Source organism: Canis aureus, chromosome 32 (genome assembly GCF_053574225.1).
Source record: "Canis aureus isolate CA01 chromosome 32, VMU_Caureus_v.1.0, whole genome shotgun sequence".
Taxonomy (NCBI): domain Eukaryota; kingdom Metazoa; phylum Chordata; class Mammalia; order Carnivora; family Canidae; genus Canis; species Canis aureus.
This window is the reverse complement of record NC_135642.1, coordinates 12,209,978-12,231,996: the sequence shown is the minus strand read 5'-3', so window position 1 is coordinate 12,231,996 and position 22,019 is coordinate 12,209,978. Positions and strand designations below refer to the sequence as shown.

Below are 22,019 nucleotides of genomic sequence, written 5' to 3'. Positions count from 1 at the left end.
CATGGAGGAGTTCCAGAGCTCTTCCACAGGCTGTCAGGTCTCGTTACAGGATCCACCCTACTGGTCTTGGAATTGCTTATCTGCGGGGTATTTTTGTCCTAGGAAATCCCCCTAGCTCTAGCCTTCAGGGGCCCCTGTTCTCCTGCTCTGGCCCAGACTGGCCAGCAGAGGCAGTTATAGGGCATGGGTGAGGGTCACGTAGTTGGGCCCTAGGGCAGAAAGGCAGGCCCCAAGAGGGGAAGGAAGTCCTAGGCTGAGCTCTCTGCTCCCCCAGCTAAGGTAAAAAGGGTGATAAAGAGGAGCAGGTTAGGCAAGAGGAAGTGGCTGGCTGATTAAGGCAGGGACTGAGCTCCCTGAGCCTGGTCAGTGTTGGGTTCATGCGCCCTGAGAAGGCAGCCAGAGTTGAGGCTTCTCTAAGTGGCCTCCTGCTCCCTGTGTTCTCACCCAGGGCCCTGGGCATAGAGCAGAGGAGACAGCTTGGCAAAGGAGTGCAGGGGAGGCTGGTGGCCAAGGGTTACTGTGTGTGGAGTAATGTCTGGTCTGTGGCGGTTCCAGGCCTCCGCCAGGCCCACAGGGCCGAGAGGAATCATGCATGGCAGCAGGTGAGAGGCGTGATTGCCTCACTGTACCTCATTTCCATGGGAGGAAGCATTGAGAAAGAAGAGCTGGGTGTTCAGCAAACTTTGCTTATTCAAAACGCCCCAGCTGGGCCCTCCTCACCTTCAACTCCCCTGTCCAGAGTGGTCCCAGCCTCCTCAGCCTCTGGAAGAGACTCCTATTCTTTAGAGTCCACCTCTGGGGCAGTCCCTTCCCCTGGGGAGCTCCTTGCACCCTCCCCTCAGGCCCAGCCTGGGCGACAGCATCCCCATGTGGCCCCCATATTGTTCTTTCTCCAGCCCTTCAGCTTCATCTGACCAGAGATCACCCCTGGGGCTGAACTCCCACCCTGCCTGCCTACCCCAGCTCCAAGGTGACCAGGCCTCAGGCCTCAGGACCCGCCCCTCAGTCCTGAAGAGCACAGAAAAGGAAGCCCTGAGCAGGAAGTGCTGAGGCACAAGGGGTGAGGGCGGGGGCTTTGCGGAGGGAGCCTAACCTCCCCGACACAGGCAGTGACCACAGCCCCCCACTGAAGGCAGGTGGGAGGAGCCTGATTTAAAAGGCAGATGGGCCTCTGGCCAAAGCCCTGGGCTCCGCTGGCCACTGGCAGCCGTGGGCTAGAAGAGTGTCCAGACTTCCGGGCCCTCGGCGGGTGCCATGTGAGCCCGCTTGGCTCTCCTCCAGCCGCCCTCCTTCCTTCCTCCGCCTGTCCAGCCTCTCCAGAGAGGGCCGCGTAGCACCATGTCTCTGCTCAGCCCTGTCCTGCTGCCCCCCAAGGTGGAGGCTTATCTGAGCCAAGGGGAGCGCTTCATCAAATGGGACGATGTGAGTGGGGCAGGGGTGTGGGCTGCTGGGGCGCTGGGGTGGTGGGGGCCCTGCTGTTAGGGGGTGCTGGGTTGGTTTATGTCTGCTGGGACCAGGCGCCTGTGAGGCTTGGCCAGGCAGCTGATACAACAGCCTGGATAAACAAACCTGGGGGGGGGGTGTGTGCCCCTGACTGCACGTCCCTGGACTGCTGGGGCTCGGGCTCTGCGTCTGGATGGGACAAGAGGATGAGCTGCCTGCGTGGTCACAGAAGGGAATTTCTTTGGGTTTGGGTCTGTGGTCCCCCAAACCACCAAGACAAGGGTAGGGGGATCCTGATCTCAGCATTAGTGGGAGGAAAGTGCCCTGGAGTTGTGACAGTGCCAGAAGGTCCCTAACTCCTAGCACAGATGCCCCCACTCTTGCTCTTCCCCATAGGGCTCTGCCCTAGCCCAGGGAGGTCCCACTCTCCCCTGAGCTGCTGTGGGGTGGCCAGAAAAGGTGGGGGAACCCTAAGTGAGAGCTGGAGGCCTCTGCTCCCGGGCCTAGGAAGGAACTGATTGACTTCTGCTTCTGCTAGCTTCTTTCAGCTGAGCTCCCAGCCACCCGTCTGTCTGCAAGGAAACGGGGAAGCTGCTGTTTTGCTCTGTACCTCTCTGTCTCTACTGTCTGTTCCTTCTCAGACTGGGGCCTGCTTCCCAGACTCTGGTCCTCCTCACTCCTGAAAATGTTGTTTTGTGATAAGTCAGGGATTCTCTTGGGCAGGGAAATGAGCCATCTAAGGCCTTTTGTGAGGCTGCATTAACGGAATCACAGTGGGCTGGTCCCAGCAAGGGAATTGGAAGTCTCTGGGGGAGAGGAGGTCTTTAGGGCTGCCCATCCTCCTTCCAGGTGGTATGAGGGAATTCTGGGTCTGTGAGTTAAGGCACCCTGGGGCTCTTGGCCATTCTGGGCTGCACGAGGCTGAGTAATGTGGTTGCCATGACTATGGGTAGGAGGCCCCTGGTTAGACGCTTTCTGCTTCCCTAGGAGTGGTGTGGGCGATGTGGCATGGTGGTGACATGTCCCAGGAGAGTGTGGAAGGAGGGAAGTGGCTCAGAATGAAAAATGAAGTGGCCTCTCTCAGTTCCTCTGGGAAGTGTGTGTAACCTGATTGGATGGAGGGTCATTAGGGGTGGGGGCATGCTGTATGGCTTTCTGTGCAGGCCAGTACCTGTGTAGTTGGTTGCCCCACTCCCCACCCTGAGACAGGGCACGGCATGTCCTGAGAATCCTGACCTCCAGGAGCAGGAAGCTCCTAAGCCTTGTCATGGGGCACATGTACCCTTGAGACAGGGCTCTGCTCAGAATCGCTTTGCCCAGTTGGCAGATGATGTGGGTATGTCATGTCATGTTGAATAAGCACAATGCAAAAGATGTCACCAACTCCCAGCTTAATTTTGCCTCCCATGGTCCCTTTACAACATATTTGGTGGGAGAAGCTCTTCTGCCCATGGAAGGAAACTCAGCCAGTCACAAGACATTCCATTTGCTCTTGGGTCATAGACAATCATGCTATGGTCATCTTACCTCATGAAACCCAGTCTTATTTCAGAAGCCAGTTATAATTCAAAGCTCAAATCTTATGGCACCTTCTGCCCTCCTCCTTTTAGGAATGGTTTTAGGCAGGCTATAGGTGCTCTGCAAAGGCCTGCAGCAGGGTTCCCTGATCTTCCTCCAAGGCCTCCCCACCATGGGGTGCGGGGAGGGAGGTGGGGGGGGGTACCAAGTTCCGAACTGAACAGTTGCTATCACCAACTGCCTCATGCTTTCAGAGGTTGGTAGAAGGTTAGGCTTATTCTTTCTCTGGTGGACATTTTTGATGATTCTCCTTAAAGTGGGGAGAGACTCCCCCACTGAGCTAGTGATCCCTTACATAAGGATCCTTCTTCCATCTCTGTTTCAGAAGGTCACTCAAAATTATTTCTTCAGCCCCTTGAAATCCATTTATGACCTTCAATTTCCTGTGGCTTTGGACTCTTTCTTTCTCATAGGCCCACTCTGGACCCCAGCACATACTCTTGTGTTCACTGCCTGAAGGGAACCTGGGATTTGGCCTCATCTAGCACAACCAGGGTCTCAGTACCTCTGACACCCAGTTTCCTGGGCAAGAGTCAGACCCCAGTCTACTTTGCCCCACAACTGCAGGGGTGACCAAAGCTTTCTAAGTACAGTTGAAATCCCTCACTAGGCTTAAAGTGAGGGGCCAGGGGGCCCCTGGGTGGCTCAGATGGGTGGGCATCTGACTGTTGATTTTGGCTCAGGTCATCATCTCAGGATCTTGAGATGGAGCCCCATGTAGGACTCCACATTCAGTGGGGAGTCTGCTTCTCTCCTCCCTCTGCTCCTCCCCCTGCTTGCACTCACATGCACATACTCAAGCTCTCTCATAAATAAAGAAATAAATAAATCTTTAAAAAAAAAGTGAGGGGTCAGGCACTGCCAACCCTTCCTTGAGGAAGAAAGGGAGTGGAGCTCCAACACTGCTTTCTCTAAAATTAGCCTCCTCACAAAGTGTTTTTTGTCCCATACTCTAACTATCCCTGGCCTGAGAACCTTTCTTTTGACCATTTCCTTTGTAAATTCTGCACTTGGTCTGGTTTGTGTGCAGCAACTACCATGCCTCGTTGGAAACTTCAATTTTATGATCTTGTTTTATATGCATATGAAGACCATCAGAATGAAAGATAGCCTCTGCTCTGTGAGTGGAACAAGAATTTAGAAGCGAGTTCGTTGATCATTCACTGATTTCTTCAGCAAACATGGAGCACTGAGCTCATGGTCTAGCATATAAGCTTATGGTCCAGCTTATGCTACAGCACAGGCTTGTTTCTCTGGAGTCTATAAGCCCTTGGGGGTTTTCTGGATGGGCTCCTTGCTGTGCAAACCACATACACACTGTTGTAGCATGTTTCAGGGAAAGCTTTTCAGAAGAGGAGAGACTTGCTCTTTGAAGGTATTTCAGGCAGGGGAGAGTGGGATTCTTAGGCTCGGAGGTGGGAATGAGCTTGGTGCCTATGGGACACTTGGATGGGTTGGCTGGGGAGTGGTTTGTGGAGGGGAGGATGGGGCACGTGGGAAGCTAGATAGCAGGTGCATTGTATAAGGCCTGGATGCACAGGAGTTGGGCTCTTAGCTCTCACCTTGCTGGTCAGTTTTCCGGGGTGGTGGCACTCTTGTCTTGCCAAGAGACATTCTACCCCTTTGGCTAAGCTGTGGCCCTTGAAAACAGGGAGAGGTGGGGACCAAGACCCTCTTTGGGGTCTAGAGGGAGAACCTCTGTTTGGGGTTTCAGAGGAGAAGCCTCCTCTCTTTCAGAAATTCTGTCTCTAATTCTCTACTCCTCCCCAACCCTGATTTGGAGGTTTTAAGGCTTGTGCCTAACCCATAGCTCTGGAGAACAAAGAATACACCTGCAGATTCCCTGGCCAGCCACCTCCCAGGGAGATGGTGAGCTCTGAAACCCCTGGCCTAGCCTGGGCCAGGGAAGTTTGGTCTGAAGTCTCAGCGCAGAGAGCTGACCCCTTCTATCTTTTTTTTTTTTTTCCGTTTATTTGTCTTTTTTGTTTGTTTGTTTGTTTGTTTTTCTTTTGACCACCTCTGTCCATAGGAAACCACGATAGCTTCTCCGGTTATCCTTCGTGTGGATCCCAAGGGCTACTACTTATATTGGACATATCAGAGTAAGGTGAGGCAGCCCCTACTTACCACAGCCTGGAGCTCCTGCTGATCCACTGAATGAGAGCAGCCTTTTGATAGTGCAGAGGTGGAGGTGTAAATGCCTGTGGAGTAGGGAATGACCTGGAGGGGTGGTTCTGGGGGCTTTCCTGTGGGCGGCAGCTATTTGCCTTGGGAGGGAGGATGCTTGCATCCCTTGGGGAGAGAGAGGAAAAAGCACTGCCACTGGAAGCTGATTCTCTACCTGTGGTACTGGGAAACGTGAAGGCTCAGAGAGATCAAGAAGGGTCTCAGCACCTGGATACAGGGAAGGGAAGGGGAACTTGGGGAGAGTCCAGGATAGTGAGGGCAAGACCACAGGCCACAGCTCCTGAGTGGCCAGGGGAGGGATGGACAGAGGAAGGGAACAGGTTCACCACGAATAGGGAGAACCTGATGGGGGGAAGGGAAGGTTGGGGTCCAGGCTACCCCAGGTAGTGCTGGCATCTACAGAAGGCAGTTGGCCAAGATGTGAAGGGGTGCTGGAAGTTCCCTCTTCTCTCCTCTTCATTTTTGGTTGACTTTTCTCATCCCTTCTTTGCTCCTGCTGGGCACCCTCCAGGAGACGGAGTTTCTAGATATCACCAGCATCAGGGATACCCGCTTTGGGAAGTTTGCCAAGATACCCAAGGTAGGTAGGCCCAGTGGCAGCCCAGGCTCAGCACAGGCACAAGCTCCATGGGGAGGGCAGAAGTCCCTGTGGAGGTGGGGAGCCTGATCTCTGGAGCGAGGGGAAGCTTTCCCAGGCTGGGCAATAGGGCCTTCTCCCTGAGTTGAGGAAGGGATGTGGCTGCTCCTGAGCTTGTCAGAGCTCTTGGTACCAGGAAACCATGAACAGAGATATCATGTGGCCAGGTCCTGCCCGGAGAGCACCCCAGACAATCTGAGAGTGTTGCTTGTGCACATCCCCCACCCCATCTCGTTTGCTTCTATTTGTCTAATGCTGGTAGGAAAACTAGAGGAAGGGATTGATGGGAAGCAGGATTCCATGAGACTGGAAGCTAAGAATCCATTTTCAAATGAAAAATGGCAAACAAAATACAAAGAACTCTCAGGCTGCATGCTGGGTTAATCTCTTCCTGTGGGCCCTCCATCCCCACTTCAGCCCCTGGACTCAGGGGTGGGAAGATGCTGAGGCCTGTGGCTCCCCACTCCCATGTGGATGGGATTCCCCCTAGGTGGCCACAGTTCTAGTGCAGTGGGGAGGGACAGGGCAAGCCACAGTGGGCAGGAATTGGGGCACACTTCTGATACTATGTCACCGCTTGCTGCAGAGCCAGAAGCTCCGAGAGGTCTTCAACATGGACTTTCCTGACAACAACTTCCTGCTAAAGACACTCACCGTGGTATCTGGCCCTGACATGGTGGACCTCACCTTCCACAACTTTGTCTCCTACAAGGAGAATGTGGGCAAGGTACACCTGGGGCGCAGGGCCTGCGGCTGGGCTCCTGGGGTAGCCTGGGCTTCCAACGGGACAGGCCTGGGCTGCAGGGGGCGGGGGCACCTGAGTGCTCAGGGGTCTGACTGCCATGCTCCGGGGTCCTGCAGAACTGGGCTGAAGACGTGCTGGCTCTGGCCAAGCACCCACTGACGGCCAATGCTTCCCGCAGCACCTTCTTGGACAAAATGTAAGTGCCTGCCTGCCCAGTCTTAGGGTGCGGGGCTCAGTGTGCCAGCCTCGGGGCCTTAACAAGCTGCTTTCGGCCCTCACCAGCCTGGTGAAACTCAAGATGCAGCTCAACCCCGAAGGGAAGATTCCTGTGAAAAAGTGAGTTTTGTTAACTCTCTTCCTGCACTTCCATCCAGCTCCTCAAAGCCTTCCCTCTCTGGGTCTGACTCCTCTGTCTGCCTGGTGGCTTTCTCTGCTCCTTCAGTTTTTTCCAGATGTTTCCTGCTGACCGCAAGCGGGTAGAAGCTGCCCTCAGTGCCTGCCACCTCCCAAAAGGCAAGGTGAGTGGTTCTCCTGGCTTGGCTCACCCCCTCATCTGAGCTGGCTGGGACAAAAGGCCAGCGTGGCCAGGCCCAGTTAGGGGCGGGGGGCAGGAATGATAGCACAGCACGGCCAACAGCCTAAAAAGCCAGTTAACCCTTGAGCACTGGTTTCTGATACTAGGCACAGAGATAGATCCAGGGGGGTGGGGATGAGGTGCCTGAGTCCAGAACAGGTTGGTCTATACCACCTACTTCTACTCCCTGGGAGGCAGTGGATGGTGGACTGTGTTTAGGGCAAGCAGCCAGGATGGGTGCATGCTCATTGTGGTGGTCTTGGAATGAAAGCTGAGAGTGAATGTTCTGGCCTAGAGGAGCAAGATAAGGTCAGCAGGGATGGAGGCAACCTCCAGGGATCTGAAATGTGGGGAAGGGGTTCGTTCTGCAGAACGTGTGTGGGATGTTGCCTCTGACCAAGAGTAGAAGCTGCCAGGACATAGCCTTTAGCTCAACACATGAAAACATGATTTTCCCCCCTCTGATTAAGTAATTTTTTAAAAGATTTTATTTATTTACTCGTGAGAGACACACACACACAGAGGCAGAGACACAGGCAGAGGGAGAAGCAGGCTCCATGCAAGGAGCTCGATATGGGACTTGATCCCGGGTCTCCAGGATCATGACCTGAGTGAAGGCAGACGCTCAACCACTGAGCCACCGAGGCATCCCTGATTAAGTAATTTTTATTTTATTTTATTCTTTTGATTAAGTAATTTTTAATGAGAAGTTGTATGTAGGGTCATCCGCAAGGGGCTTTATACAGATCACGAAAAGGAGCCCTCTGGGTAGATGCAGCCCCAAGCCCAGTGTTTGTGCCAGGCTAGGGGAGTGGATCTCAGACCCTTGCGTCCCCTTGGCCAGAGCTTTCCTATAGGGCACCACCTGCACCTCATGGAGTTTTGTCTCCTGATAAGAATTGGTAATGTAATAAGTAAATAAAAGTCAGACCTCATTGGTCACCTGTTCACATGGGCCCCGGGAAGACTACTCCCCCTCAAGTCACGGCTCAACGGAGCTGGTGACTCCTTGATGCCATCAGTCACAGGAATGCAAGTGTGGGGCTGGAAAGAGGGTAGGAATGGGCTCCTGTCTCCTGAGCTCCCACCCTGGCCAAATCCTCATTGTTGGCTCTCCTTATGTCCCAGGAGGAGTCATTGAACCATCTTTGCTTGGAGCAGATGGGTCTAAGACCCAGTCTTAGGGAGGTACAATCTGGCTCTCTTGTTCAGACTCTGCTCCAGATAAAGACTGATGTTGACCTTCAGTATGATCCTGGAAGACGTTTAATGGGTTTTTCTGGGATGGAACACAAAGGCACAGAATCCCTGGAGACCACTAATCTACTGGCAGTTTCTATTTCTATAAAGTTGCCTAATCTGGACATCATATAATATGTGACCTTTGACATCAGGCTTCAGTCATTTAGCATAAGGGTTTCAAGGTTCTTCCATTTTGTAGCACTTATTAGCACTTTGCGCCTTTTTACTGTTGAGTAATATCCCAATGTTCAGGTATACCACCTTTTGCTTCTGTGTCCATCAGCTAATAACATCTGGGTTGTTTCCACTTTTTGGCATTTTGAATAATACCACTACAAGCCTTGTGTACAAGCCTTGTGTACATATGTTTTCATTCTCTACACCTAGAGGTAGACTATTTAGGTCATGTGGCAACTCTGTATTTAAAATTTTTGAGGAATTGCCAAACTGTTTTCCAAAGTGACTGACCATTATACAATCATCCCAGCAATGTACGAAGTTTCCAGTGTCCTCACTGACACTTGTTATTGTCTGTCTTTTTAAAACTGGACTCGGGATCCCTGAGTGGTGCAGCCGGTTTGGCGCCTGCCTTTGGCCCAGGGCGCGATCCTGGAGACCCAGGATCGAATCCCACGTCGGGCTCCCCGTGCATGGAGCCTGCTTCTCCCTCTGCCTGTGTCTCTGCCTCTCTCTCTCTCTCTCTCTGTGACTATCATAAATAAATAAAAAAACTTTAAAAAAATAAAATAAAACTGGACTCATCCTATGGGAGTGAAGTGGTATCTCATTGTGGTTTTGATTTGCATTTATTTCCCAAATGACTAATGAGATTGAGCATCTTTTCATGTGTTTATCGGTCATTTGCATATCTTCTTTGAAGAAATGTCTATTCAAATCTCCTGCCTGTCTTTCCTTTGGGTTATCTGCCTCTTTACTGTTGAATTGCCCCTTCCTGGATATTTGATTTGCAAATATTTTCCTTTATTTTGTGGATTATCTTTTCACTTTCTTGATGGTACCCTTCAAACATAAAAGTTTTTAATTTTTGAATGAAGTCCAGTTTATCTTATTTGTTGCTGTTCCTTATGCTGTTTAGGGTCTGTAGCTATTAGGGTTGAATTGCCTATTTATCCCTTTGGTTCTGTCAGTTTTAGCTTGTTCATCTGGGGGCTCTGCTGTTAGGTGCATTGTTTTTATTCAAGTTGCCTCTTTTGGAAAATTTATCCGCCACTGAAAGAAAGAAAGAAAGAAAGAAAGAAAGAAAGAAAGAAAGAAAGAAAAAGAAAGCAAGCAAGCCCACTGCTCTGGCAGCAGCACCGCTTGCTTCAAACCTCTCCTCCTCCCTGCTCTGGTCATTCCTAGTTCCAATCCTGCTCCAGCCAACAGACTAAGCCAGTGTCCAGGTTCAGGCGTGAGGCAAACCAGCTAAGCATGTGCTCTGCTCAGCAACCAGCATGTTGAAAAGTGGGTGCTCGGGAGTATACTTGATGCTGCTCTGCCTGCCCTGAGCCCTCCCTCTGACAGGCTCCCTTGCACAGGGCTGGGCCTCTTTGGAGGTTCTTAGCGCTGAGAAGGTGAGTGCAGGAATGATCATTCTGTCCCCCCAGAATGATGCCATCAATCCTGAGGACTTCCCAGAATCTGTCTACAAGAGTTTCCTCATGAACCTCTGTCCTCGGCCAGAAATAGACGAGATCTTCACTTCTTAGTGAGCTTCCTCGGCTGGGCTGGGCATGGGGAAGGGCTAGTGGCTAAAATCCCACTTGCCATGCTGGGGATTAGATGGCTTCTCTGGAGAAGGCAGTTGTCCGTGGTCCCCAGCCCAGGAGCTATAGACCTGTTCCCTCTCTGGCCTGCAGCCATGCCAAGGCCAAACCCTACATGACCAAGGAGCATCTGACCAAATTCATCAACCAGAAACAGAGGGACCCCCGTCTCAACTCCTTGCTGTTTCCACCTGCGCGGCCTGACCAGGTGCGGGGCCTCATCGACAAGTATGAACCCAGTGGCATCAACGTGCAGAGGGGTGAGGACTAGGGGAGCCCCTCCTCTCCATGGGCCTGACTCACTCTGCGGGGGCTGCGGTCCTGACAGCTGTCCCTTGCTCCCCAGGCCAGCTATCACCTGAGGGCATGGTGTGGTTTCTGTGCGGCCCAGAGAACAGCGTCCTGTCCCAGGACAAGCTGCTACTCCACCACGACATGACACAGCCACTCAACCATTACTTCATCAACTCCTCACACAACACCTACCTGACAGGTGACCAGGGTGACCTCAATGGGACCTCTCCTCTTCTGGTGGCTGCTCCTCCTCCCTGAATCCATCCCTCACATGGCTTGCCCAGGGGCTGTGGAAGGACAGACTGTTGGAGCGGGCTGGGGCGAGCGGGACTGGCTTTGAGCGTGCCCCTGCCTCTCCCCTCCTCTCTGGCTCAGCCGGCCAGTTCTCTGGCCTCTCCTCGGCGGAGATGTACCGCCAGGTGCTGCTGGCTGGCTGCCGCTGTGTGGAGCTGGACTGCTGGAAGGGCAAGCCCCCTGACGAGGAGCCCATCATCACCCATGGCTTCACCATGACCACAGACATCTATTTCAAGGTAAGACTGGGTGTGTGGAAGCTGGTGGCAGTGGCACTATGTCAGGGCCCTGGGCTCAGGGATTGGGGGAGCGGGTGAAACAGAAAGGAGGGATGGTTGGAGGCCTCAGACCAGTGAGGGGACTAGAGGGGACCAGAGGAGACAGCAGTAACAGTGGCCCTCCAGTTCTATGTGTATTGAAATTGGGGAGTAGGGATCCCTGGGTGGCGCAGCGGTTTGGCGCCTGCCTTTGGCCCAGGGCGCGATCCTGGAGACCCGGGATCGAATCCCACGTTGGGCTCCCTGCATGGAGCCTGCTTCTCCCTCTGCCTGTGTCTCTGCCTCTCTCTCTCTGTGTGACTATCATAAATAAATAAAAATTAAAAAAATAAATAAATGAAATTGGGGAGTAGAGAGGGGAACCCCTGAGGGCAGGGTGAGAAATGTTGGATCTCTCCACCTGGGACCCCCTTCTTTTCCAGGAAGCCATTGAAGCCATTGCAGAAAGTGCCTTTAAGACCTCCCCCTATCCTGTCATCCTGTCATTTGAAAACCATGTGGACTCGTGCGTATCACACCTGTTCAGCCTCATTCTCCCCTCTGCCCCCACCTCCTGCTTCCAGCTGCCCTCCCCCTGCCCTCCCTGATTGTAGTCATGCCCTCTGGCTCTCTCTTGGGTCTCGACACAAGCTCCTGGGCACCCCAGGTCCTCCTGCCTATGTCCCTGACCCAGGTCAGGGGCCCAAAAGGATGGACAAGAGGGGGGTGGAGCTGCTGGATCCTACCCCACTCCTGCTCCCTACAGACCCCGCCAACAGGCCAAGATGGCTGAGTACTGCCGGATGATGTTTGGGGATATGCTGCTCACAGAGCCCTTGGAAAAGTTCCCAGTGAGTGGACTTTGATGTGGCACATCTGGGCCTGCAGGCTGGGGGCCTGGAGCCATGTGGGAGCCAAGTTAAGGAGGCAGATGTCCCTGAGGATGTTGGGATTTACCTGGGAGGACTGTGGGGCCAGGATCCTATTATTTACCATGTGTCAGACACTATGCTGGCCTTTGGGGGTATATTAATGACAAGGACACAGTCCCAGCCCCCCAAAAGGTTGCTTACTTTTAGTGGAGAGACAGACAAGTAACCGGGCCATTGCAATCAGTGGCTTCTATGGGAGTACTTGGGGATCAGAGAAGGATTCCTGGAGGAAGGGGTGACAAGCTGAAATCTGAGGGGAAACCGTATTTATCTTGGTGAGAGTAGGGAAAGGGCATTCTAGGCAGGTGAGGGAGATGAGTGTTGTCTGAGAAACTGGATAACTTGGGTCGGGCAGGAGCGCAGCACATGATGGGAAGACTCGTGGGAGGTGAGGCTGAAGAAGCGTGCAGGTCAGATGGAGCCTAGCTCAGTGTGAAGGAGCTGAGGCTTCACCCTGAAGGTGTGGACATGGTCCTGACCCTCTCCTCTCTCCCACAGCTGAAACCAGGCATCCCTCTGCCTAGCCCTGAGGATCTCCGAGGCAAGATCCTCATCAAGAACAAAAAGAACCAGTTTTCTGGCCCAGCAGCCCCCAGCAAGGAATCCGGTGGGGACGCTGAGGGCAACTGCCCACCTAATGCCTCTGTGGGTGAGGGCACAGGTGAGTCAGCCTGGGAGGGGAAGGGTCACAGTCGGGGAGCACCTAGAGGGGGAGAGAGGGGCTGGGCCCAGAGGGGATGTGTAGGGGCCCCAGTCCCAGCACTGATGGAATGTGTGTGGCAGTGTGGCCTGGTGAGGAAGGGGAAGAGCTGGAGGAGGAAGAGGTGGAGGAAGAGGAGGAGGAGGAGTCGGGAAACCTGGATGAGGAAGAGATCAAGAAGATGCAGTCGGATGAGGTGTGTAGGCAGCCCCAAGCCCCTTCTGCTGTCTCCACTGCAGAGCCCCCAGGCGCGGGTGTGGGCCACCTCCCTGGGTTCTGTACTGCCCTCCCCTCTCCTCTCCAGGGCACGGCGGGCCTGGAGGTGACAGCCTACGAGGAGATGTCCAGCCTCGTGAATTACATCCAACCCACCAAATTCATCTCCTTCGAGCTCTCTGCCCGTGAGTGAGCTCGGGGTGGGGGAATGTTGTAAGCTGGCAGTTGTGCTCGATTCGGGAGAAGGCCCTTAAGAACTATGTCCTGACAGCTGAGCAGCTTGATGGGGGGGGGGGGGGCAAGGAGGAGGGGGTCCCCCCTTCCTTGGCCTCTGGGCCCTATCTATAAATAGCCGGCACAGGAGTCAGGCAAAGGGCTTAAGTGGCAGTGGCTCCCAGGTTCCCGGTGCTGTACTGAGGAACTTGGCACCAACCAGAATGCTCTGGACTGTGTCGGTGACAGCTCGGCCACTTATGCCAGGCCATCTCAGCCCTGTTGGCCTGGGGCTCCTGTAGCCTCCTACAGGTTCTGTGGCTCCCAGAGCTGAATGGTGTCTTGGGTTGGTCCAAGCCCAGGAGCCCCGGCCCCGCTGGGCATGAGAACTCCTGGGAAGGGCAACAGGCAGAGAAAACTGGTCAGTGCACATCTGCCCCTTGCACCCTTCCCTTTCTGTACACAGCCATGCTACTGACCTTCACCTCCTGACACACACACACTGCGCTCTTCCCATCTGTGCGTGCCCCTCCCAATGTGAATACCGCTTCCTACACATGCTTGTGCAGCGTATACCTCTACAACACTGACTCCTCATCCCTGCACCCACAGTCCGCAGCCCCACCTGTGCCCACCCATGGCCTCTCTGACTCCGTGTCTACCTCCCAGCCCTACCCCCACCCCTCATGTTCAGCCATAGCTCATGTGCTCACTCTCTGCATATTACAGTGTGTTCCTAACGCCCTGGGCTCCTTTCCTCTGTGCCATCCAGGGCATGTGTCCCTCCCTCTCCAGGACCGTGGCACATGGCCCATCCCTGGGCATGTCTCCTGCACAGACCCTGACCTCCCAGCATGCCATGACTCACACAGATCTGCACACCAGCTTGGCCCCTTACACCCTTGAGCCTCAGTGGAAGTGCTAGGTTGGAGGGATCGCCGTTCTGGAGGGAGCCTCCCCAGAGGGAGGGCGGCCAGCCTGACGTGGACCCTCTGCCTTTTCTCGCCCACACAGAGAAGAACCGAAGTTATGTCATCTCGTCCTTCACAGAGCTCAAGGCTTATGACCTGCTCTCCAAGGCCTCAGTGAAGTTTGTGGAGTATCCTTGAGGCCTCCATAGCCAGGGTCCCGGATGGGGTGGAGGGATGGGGAAGGCCTGGGGACAGGGCTCACAGAGGGAGCTATGGGGTCCTCCTGGTGTGGGTGGCCTTGGGCCAGCTCCTAAACTCTGGAGCAGCTACAACAAGCGCCAGATGAGCCGCATTTACCCTAAGGGCACCCGCATGGACTCCTCCAACTACATGCCCCAGATGTTCTGGAATGCTGGTTGCCAGATGGTTGCCCTCAACTTCCAGACTATGGGTGAGGGTACTCCTAGGCCCCTAAGAACCTTCCCCTGCGCCCTGCCTCTCCCACCTTCACCTCATTCCTGGGGTGGGGGGTTGTCTTTAGAGCAGACCGGTGTCCTGATGTTCCTCTAGGCTGTGGGAGCCCGTGTGGGCATGTGAGCGGTTAGGGATATAAATGCATTAGCTCATGCCCATACGACTGCACGTGCACCAGTATGCACGTGAAGACGCCAGTGTGCTGGCTTGGGTTCTGGCTGCTTTGCCGGAATGGGCCTGTGGGAACCCCAGCCTCAACCCCCTCTGTGATCCTGGCCCAGTTGTGGCTTAGCTCCCACTAACTCCAGGTTGCAGAGCCTTCCTGAGAGATGAGACACCCTCTGGAAGGAGGCTGGGTCATGAGAGATCGTCATCCTCACAGTCCAGCCGAGCTCCCCATTCACAAGACAGGAGAGGCTGAGGGGTGTGGGAAATAGAGGCCGGGTGCAGACCTGGGGCTGCACCGTCCTCACTGTGTGCTCTTGTCCCTCCAGACCTGCCCATGCAGCAGAACATGGCGCTGTTCGAGTTCAATGGGCAGAGTGGTTACCTCCTCAAGCATGAGTTCATGCGCCGCCCAGACAAGCAGTTCAACCCCTTCTCGGTGGATCGCATTGACGTGGTGGTAGCCACCACCCTGTCCATTACGGCAAGGCCCTGGGGTGGACAAGTGGCTGCGAGGGCTGGGGTCGTGAGGAGAGAGACACAGGCGCTCTACTCCCGCACTCCCAACCCCCTCCCCTGATATCCTGAAAACTTCAGCCCAAGTCAGTTCGTGCAGTAGCAAGTTGCCTTGGAAACTGCCTCCTCCTCGGCACTGGAGGCTGCCTCTTGGTCCCCATGGAAACCAAGGGGAAGGGCTGAGGCTGGGGTGGGGGAGGGGAGAAGAATAGGCAGTGAGGGGCCTGCAGGAGCCCCAGGCCCTAGGGGAGGGGAGGGGAGGAGAGGGGAGGGCTCTATTCCTTCTTTGCTTAGGGAGTGAGGTGGGGAGGCCCACACCTCTTCCCTGAATGCTGGAAGCACCCAGTGGCCAAGGGCTTAGCTGTAACCCCTGCGCCACACAGCCTCAGCTGGATGGGGCTCTCCATAGTACCCAAGAATGGATGCTTCAGCTACAGGAGCTAGAGGCTCCAGGTGGGAGGGAAGAGCTTGGGTGGGAGAGCTGATGCCAGCCTCCCATGGGTCCCCACCCCCAGGTGATCTCTGGGCAGTTCCTGTCTGAACGCAGTGTGCGCACCTATGTGGAAGTGGAACTCTTTGGCCTTCCTGGGGACCCCAAGAGGCGCTATCGCACCAGGCTGTCACCCAGTGCCAACTCCATCAATCCTGTCTGGAAGGAAGAGCCTTTTGTCTTTGAGAAGGTGGGAAGCTAGGGCAGGGCAGGGGCTACGGTCCGGTCCGTCCCTACTTCTTGGCCTCTACTCACAGAAAAGAGGAACTAAAGAAAGGGACTTCCTTGATCCTCCTCCTCTCTCTACCCTTCTGATTTTTAAGAGTCCAAAATCCACATTTGTAGAAATTTACTTGGAGAGCAAGTTTTATGTGTGCATCCGTGTATATGTGTGTACATGCAAACGTGCATGTGTGTTCATCTTAAGACGAAAAGTAGAAATGTGAACTCCCAGTCCAGGGTACAGAGTCCTATGGAACACCCAGTTTAGGGTACAGAGTCCCAGTCCAGAAGGTCTTTTGCCCTGACTGGATACTCATTGGTAAGGCTGTCAAGGGCTGTCTGCACCAGGACCCCCGAGCCCTGGGCTGCATAGCCAACCCTTCTCTCCCGTGTGGACCAGCCAAGGCATGAGCTAAGAGGATGCCTATGTGTGTGGCCTAGAGTGTGCCCTCTGTCCTCACCAAATCTGGTAACACTTGCCACGTTTTCACACTGATGCTAAGACTTCTGAAGCCAGGGAGGTGGGTAGCTTGGTCACCCTCTCCCCGTCCCAGCTTGTCCTGTCCCGAACTCTCCCTAGATCTTGATGCCTGAGCTGGCCTCTCTCAGGGTGGCTGTAATGGAGGAAGGCAACAAATTTCTTGGACACCGCATCATCCCCATTAATGCCCTGAATTCTGGTAAGGATGGAGTCGTTCTGTGCTGTTGCTAGCTGATCTGAGATGAAGGTCAGTGTTAGGAGGCTGTCCAGAGGGTAGAGCAGCTTTAGGGAGGTGGCCCTGAGAGCTTACCTAACCCTCTCATGTTAGCCTATGGAGTGTGGCAAGAATAGGAAACTGACAGAGGTAGGGCCTCTGCCCACCTAAGAGAATGTCTGTAATTTTCTGGAACTACTGGGGCAATTTCCCACGTAACTGATAAACTGGGCACTTAAAATGAGTGATGGGCTTATAACACATTCTCAGTTAATCCTAACAATAACCATATGAGGTAGACCCCATTCACTTCATTTCACAGCTAAGGAAAATCTCAGAGATTTAAAGTAAACTGCCCAAGGTCACACAACCAGGAAGGTGCAGAACCAGACTCAGACTCTGGCCTCTCAGATTCCAAAGTCAAAGGTCTTAAGTACCAGGCTGCTCTTGTGCAGTACTGGGTGGCGACAGGCATGGCTTACTGCCCACCTGTTATGCCCAACAGGCTACCACCATCTGTGCCTGCACAGCGAGAGCAACATGCCCCTTACCATGCCTGCGCTTTTTGTCTTCTTGGAGATGAAGGACTATGTACCTGACACCTGGGCAGGTAGGTGGCCCACAGTATGCTGGGACCTGGGAACCCAGGTCCATTCCCCCTCTCTCTCTGGAAGCCAGCCCCCAGAGTGGGGCAGGACAGCGTATCCTGCAATAGATGAGGATGGGGGAGGCTTCCTGGCACGGGACATACCAGGCCCTGTGATGCCCCTATGCACCCAGATCTCACCGTGGCTCTTGCCAATCCCATCAAGTTCTTCAGTGCCCACGATAAGAAGTCTATGAAGCTCAAGGAAGCCATGGGAGCTCTGCCTGAGGTCTGTGTTACCTGGTCCAGTAGCTCTGCCCTCTCAGAGGGAAGATGAGGGAGGGGGCAGGGACCTAGGCTGAGAGACCAGACCGGGACAGAGCCCTTGGAGCCTTGTTCCTAATCCGCTCTCCCTACACAGAAACCCTTCCCCCCTGGGAGTCCAGTTGCCGGCCAGGTCAATGGGCCATTGGCCCCAGTGAGCAACGGATCTGCAGGTATGCACTACAGGGTCCTCCCACGGACTGGAAGGGCCTCGACCTTTCCAGTGGTACCCACAGGACCGTCTCCCCAGAACAGACTTTCACCTGGGATGGGAGTGACTTTGCAGGAAGCCTTAGCGCTGGGAAAGTGTGCTGCAGGGGGCCCGTAGTGCCACCTCCCCAGGGGGCGGGGAGGAGCCGGCCAGAACCCGGCACCCCAACCGCCCCCCCCACACCCACCTCCGGGCACCTGTCAGCCCACCCTGTGGCTCTTGCAGCAGCCCGGGCCAGGGCCGGGGAGGAGGCCGCCAAAGAAGCTGCGGGTAAGGCCTGGCGAGTCCGAGGGATCTTGGGAAGGAGCCCGGGGAGGGTCCGGGCCTCCTGGGGGGCTCCTTGGCGGCGGCGCACCTCACCCCGGCTCCGGCTCCGGCTCCGGCCTCCGCAGAGCCGCAGACCGCCAGCCCGGAGGAGCTGCAGGAGCTGAAGGGCGTCGTGAAGCTGCAGCGGCGGCACGAGAAGGAGCTGCGGGACCTGGAGCGGCGCGGCGCGCGGCGCCGGGAGGAGCTGCTGCAGAGGGGCGCGGCGCAGCTGGCCGGGCTGGGGCCGCCGGGCGCGGGGGGCTGCGGGGGCCGCAGGCTCGGCCCCGGGAAGGGCTCCCGCAAGAAGAGGTACGGGCGGCGGGCCCTCCGCGGCGCGGGCGGGGGGGGCCGGGGGCTCAGCGCCTGCCCGCACGTGGCCTCCGCAGGACTTCGCCCTGCGACGAGGCCGCCGGGGCCGCGCCCCAGGAGGACCGCGAGGGCCCCGAGGGCGCGGACGCGCGTGCGCGCGAGCTGAAGGACCGGCTGGAGCTGGAGTTGCTGCAGCAGGGCGAGGAGCAGTACGAGTGCATCCTGAAGCGCAAGGAGCAGCACGTGGCTGAGGTGCGGGGGGGGGGGGGGGACCCCCGGGGACCCCAACCCAGCCAACGGCCCTCCCCCCTCCCCGGCAAACTCTGGGCAAAGGGCTTCTCCAGCTAAGTCTGTCCCTGCACTTGCACCCCCACCCCCACCCCCACCCCCACCCCCACCCCACAGCAAATCGCCAAGATGATGGAGCTGGCCAGAGAGAAGCAGGCTGCAGAGCTGAAGACCCTCAAGGAGACCTTGGAGACGTACGGACCATTGCCTCCCACCCATGCCTGACTCTCACCTCCCAGGAGGGCTCCGGCCCCACAGAACATCTTCCTGATACCTGTCTCTCTGCAGTGACACTAAAGAGATAAAGAAAAAGCTGGAAGCCAAGAGGCTGGAGCGGATTCAGGCCATGGTCAAAGTCACCTCAGACAAGATGGCTCAGGAAAGGTGAGCCCTGGAGGGAGGCCCAGGACTCAGACTGAAGGGTGGGTCTGAGCAGGGACCATTCCAGGTGGGAAGGGACCTCCCTGCAAGTGGATCCTGACTCACTTTCCAGAGATGTGCCTGTCCCCTGGCTCTGGAAAGTTAATCCCATTTCTGTTGCCTCTGATCAGAGTGTCCTTTGGGAAAACACAGAAGCCATCACCCTTTGAGCAGAGAGGAGAATTTCAGGGAAAACAAGTCATACACACAGAGAGGTGAAACCTTGGGACACCAGCTTCCCCCCTGCCTGCCGTGAAGGACAGTGTGTTTTAGTGAGGAGTCCCTCTCCTCAGACAGCCCCTGGAGCTCCCAGTAGCCCCTCACCTCCTCCTTGGTTCCTTATGATTTATCCCGGCTAGCTGATTCTACCCCTATGGTGGAGTTCTCATTTTGTCTACACCCTGAAGAGACCTGGTCTTACCCAACCCTTTATAGGGGCCTCCTGCCCTCTCTGAAACTCTGATCACCCCAACAGGCTGAAGAGAGAGATTAACAACTCCCACATCCAGGAGGTGGTGCAAGTCATTAAGCAGGTGTGTAAGAGCTGAATCCTTCATACACACACACACTCAAACACACTTGCTCACACCCTACATAGGAGGGAAGGGGTGGCCCCAGGCCTTTACATTGCCTTTAGGAGGTGTGCAGTCAAGAGTGGTCCATGCAGCCAGGGATGGGAAGAGGCAATGAAGGGGAGGAGGAACCCCCAAGCTTTCCCAGGGTCCTGGTCTTTGTGTGGAGGTTAGAGTACCAGCCCAAAGGGATCTGTCTCAGGCCAGCTGCACTGGATGGAAGTGATAGGGACTAGCTGGACAGGGAAGGATGGGATTGGTGTGGGTGGCTGGGAGGGAGGGGGCTTCCTGAAGCTCCAAGGTGTCAGAAGAGGAAGGAGAGCCCTGCTGAGAATGGACCTAAAGTTACCCTTGGAGTATTTTTTTTAAGATTTTATTTATTCATGAGATGCACAGAGAGAGGAAGAGACACAGGCAGAGCGAGAAGCAGGCTCCATGCAGGGAGCCCGATGTGGGACTCGATCCCAGGACTCTGGGATCATGACCTGAGCTGAAGGTAGATGCTCAACCACTGAGCCACCCAGGCGTTCCTCCCTGGGACTATTAACAATAAATTTATGTATTTTTTAAGATTTTATTTATTTATTCACAAGAGACAGAGAGAGGCAGGCAGAGACATAGAGAGAGAAGTAGGCTCCATGTGGGGAGCCTGTTGTGGGACTTGATCCCGGGACTCCAGGATCACACCCTGGGCCAAAGACAGATGCTCAACCACTAAGCCACCCAGGCATCCCTTAACAATAAATTTAAAAGAACTGTTTGAAGGTTAACAAATTCACCCAAAGTCTTACAGCTGGTTACCTGGGATTGTAGCTGCATTCCAAGCCAGGCTGCCCGTCTGTGCTGCCCTGATTCCCTGCCTTTCACTCCTACCCAGATGACAGAGAGCCTGGAGAAGCACCAGGAGAAGCTGGAGGAGAAGCAGGCAGCCTGCTTGGAACAGATCCGGGAGATGGAAAAGCAGGTGACAGAGACTACCACCCTGGCGGCCAGCAGAGTTGGCCCACCCTTGGAGCCTCCAGTCGGGAGATGGGTGGGGGCAGGAAGGGGACTCAGCCCTCACTGGTGGGCTGCAGGCCCGGTTCCCAGGGGGTCCTGAGGCCCTTTAAGGGGAAGCAGCTCTACAGATCCCTCTGCTTGGTTGGCACACCGTTCCCTGAGAGGCTCCCCGATGGCCTCCACTACCCCTCACCTCCCACCTCGGTCTCCTGGGAGCTCTGAACACATGGGGCATCTCCTTGTTTGACTGTCCAGGGGAGGGAGAGTGGGCAGCTGGCCCCTCCTGAACCAGGCGGTGGTCTTGCTGTACCCACAGTTCCAGCAGGAGGCTCTGGCAGAGTACGAGGCCAGGATGAAGGGCTTGGAGGCCGAGGTGAAGGAGTCCGTGAGGGCCTGCCTTAGGGGCTGCTTCCCCTCTGAGGCCAAGGACATGCCTGAGAGGCCCTGTGAGGCCTTCCGGGAGCTGTGTGAGCAGGACCCACTCGCAGCAAAGGCAGGTGCCCAGGAGAGCCGCCTCTGATGCCCTCATCTCTCTGGGACATTCTGTAAGGACATTCACTCTTCTCTGGGATGTGGCTCCATACCCCCCCGAGGAGAGGCCCTGGCATTCGAAGGATGTGGGAAGCTGGGGCTCTCTTGGACTCCGGAGCCCCCTCCTCAACAGCCAGGCTAGAGGAGGAGGCAGGAACCAGGTAGCATCAGGGCAGGGGCCCATTTGAGGTTTAGAGGTCCTCTCCAATCTGACTTCCTACTCCTCATCCTTCTTCTCTGCCTCTGAATAAGTGTCACATATTTGTTGAGGGCAAAAGGATATGGACTGGAGGCAGGAAATGGGGTCCTGGCCTCACTCTACCTTCCCTAGTGTGCAACTAGGGGTGCCCCACTCTGGACTCTGTCCTCACCTGGAGGGCTAGGTCTAGCTGCCTGGAACCTCCATTCTAGCACCCCTAGTTCAAGCAGGATCAAACACCAAACCTTCCTGCTGTGAGGTCCCGTCTCAGACCTGTCCTGAGCTGGCCTCCTTGTCAGTTCCCTAATACAGAACCCGGCACTCTGTCCAAGCTTCCTGGGGACGGCTGCTTCCAGGATCCCAGGACGAGGTTGCTTCCCTGGCCTCCTGCCTGTGGGGGATGGGAGCCTGACCTGGAAAAGCTGCCTCAGCTGTCTGACCACTGAGAGGACTGGGCTTCTGGCTAGTAGGAGGGCTAAGGAAGGCCTTTGAGGCACTCTCCTAGGTCTGGGCGGGGGGGGGGCGGTGTTACTTCCTAGTATGTATCCCCACTCAGGCTGCTTTACAAGGTCAGCATCATTTTCTTTCCTGACTTTGAGATTTATTTATTTTTCTCTTTCTTATACCTACTAAAGAAGAGCCTTGTCCCAATGTTTCCTGCCTAAGCCTGACCTCTGTTCTACAGCTAAGAAATGGGGGGCAGGGGGTAGTATGCTCCTGAAA

At 55.4% G+C, this 22,019-nt stretch overlaps 1 protein-coding gene across 7 annotated transcripts; it reads left to right on the top strand.

The window, feature by feature from the left end:
- The first annotated feature begins 1,029 nt into the window (after window positions 1-1,029).
- Window positions 1,030-21,951, top strand: PLCB2 (phospholipase C beta 2). 7 transcript variants are annotated; one of them, XM_077880606.1, is made up of 33 exons: window positions 1,033-1,422; window positions 5,051-5,128; window positions 5,720-5,788; window positions 6,432-6,572; window positions 6,707-6,786; window positions 6,873-6,926; window positions 7,033-7,108; window positions 10,014-10,114; window positions 10,266-10,432; window positions 10,519-10,665; window positions 10,842-10,999; window positions 11,461-11,543; window positions 11,784-11,868; window positions 12,448-12,610; window positions 12,733-12,845; window positions 12,954-13,050; window positions 14,093-14,177; window positions 14,316-14,440; window positions 14,958-15,112; window positions 15,660-15,824; window positions 16,437-16,536; window positions 17,057-17,161; window positions 17,332-17,426; window positions 17,559-17,634; window positions 17,901-17,942; window positions 18,065-18,287; window positions 18,365-18,539; window positions 18,693-18,769; window positions 18,864-18,959; window positions 19,471-19,528; window positions 20,445-20,531; window positions 20,883-21,059; window positions 21,596-21,951. In XM_077880606.1, exons 1-33 carry the CDS (start codon window positions 1,339-1,341, stop codon window positions 21,740-21,742), a joined length of 3,684 nt encoding a protein of 1,227 aa, XP_077736732.1. In that variant the 5' UTR covers window positions 1,033-1,338; the 3' UTR covers window positions 21,743-21,951. The 7 variants fall into 7 exon arrangements, 6 of the variants coding, with proteins under 6 accessions (XP_077736736.1, XP_077736732.1, XP_077736731.1 ...); XM_077880605.1 differs by having other exon boundaries at window positions 17,898-17,942; XM_077880604.1 differs by having other exon boundaries at window positions 17,877-17,942.
- Window positions 21,952-22,019: the final 68 nt, after the last annotated feature.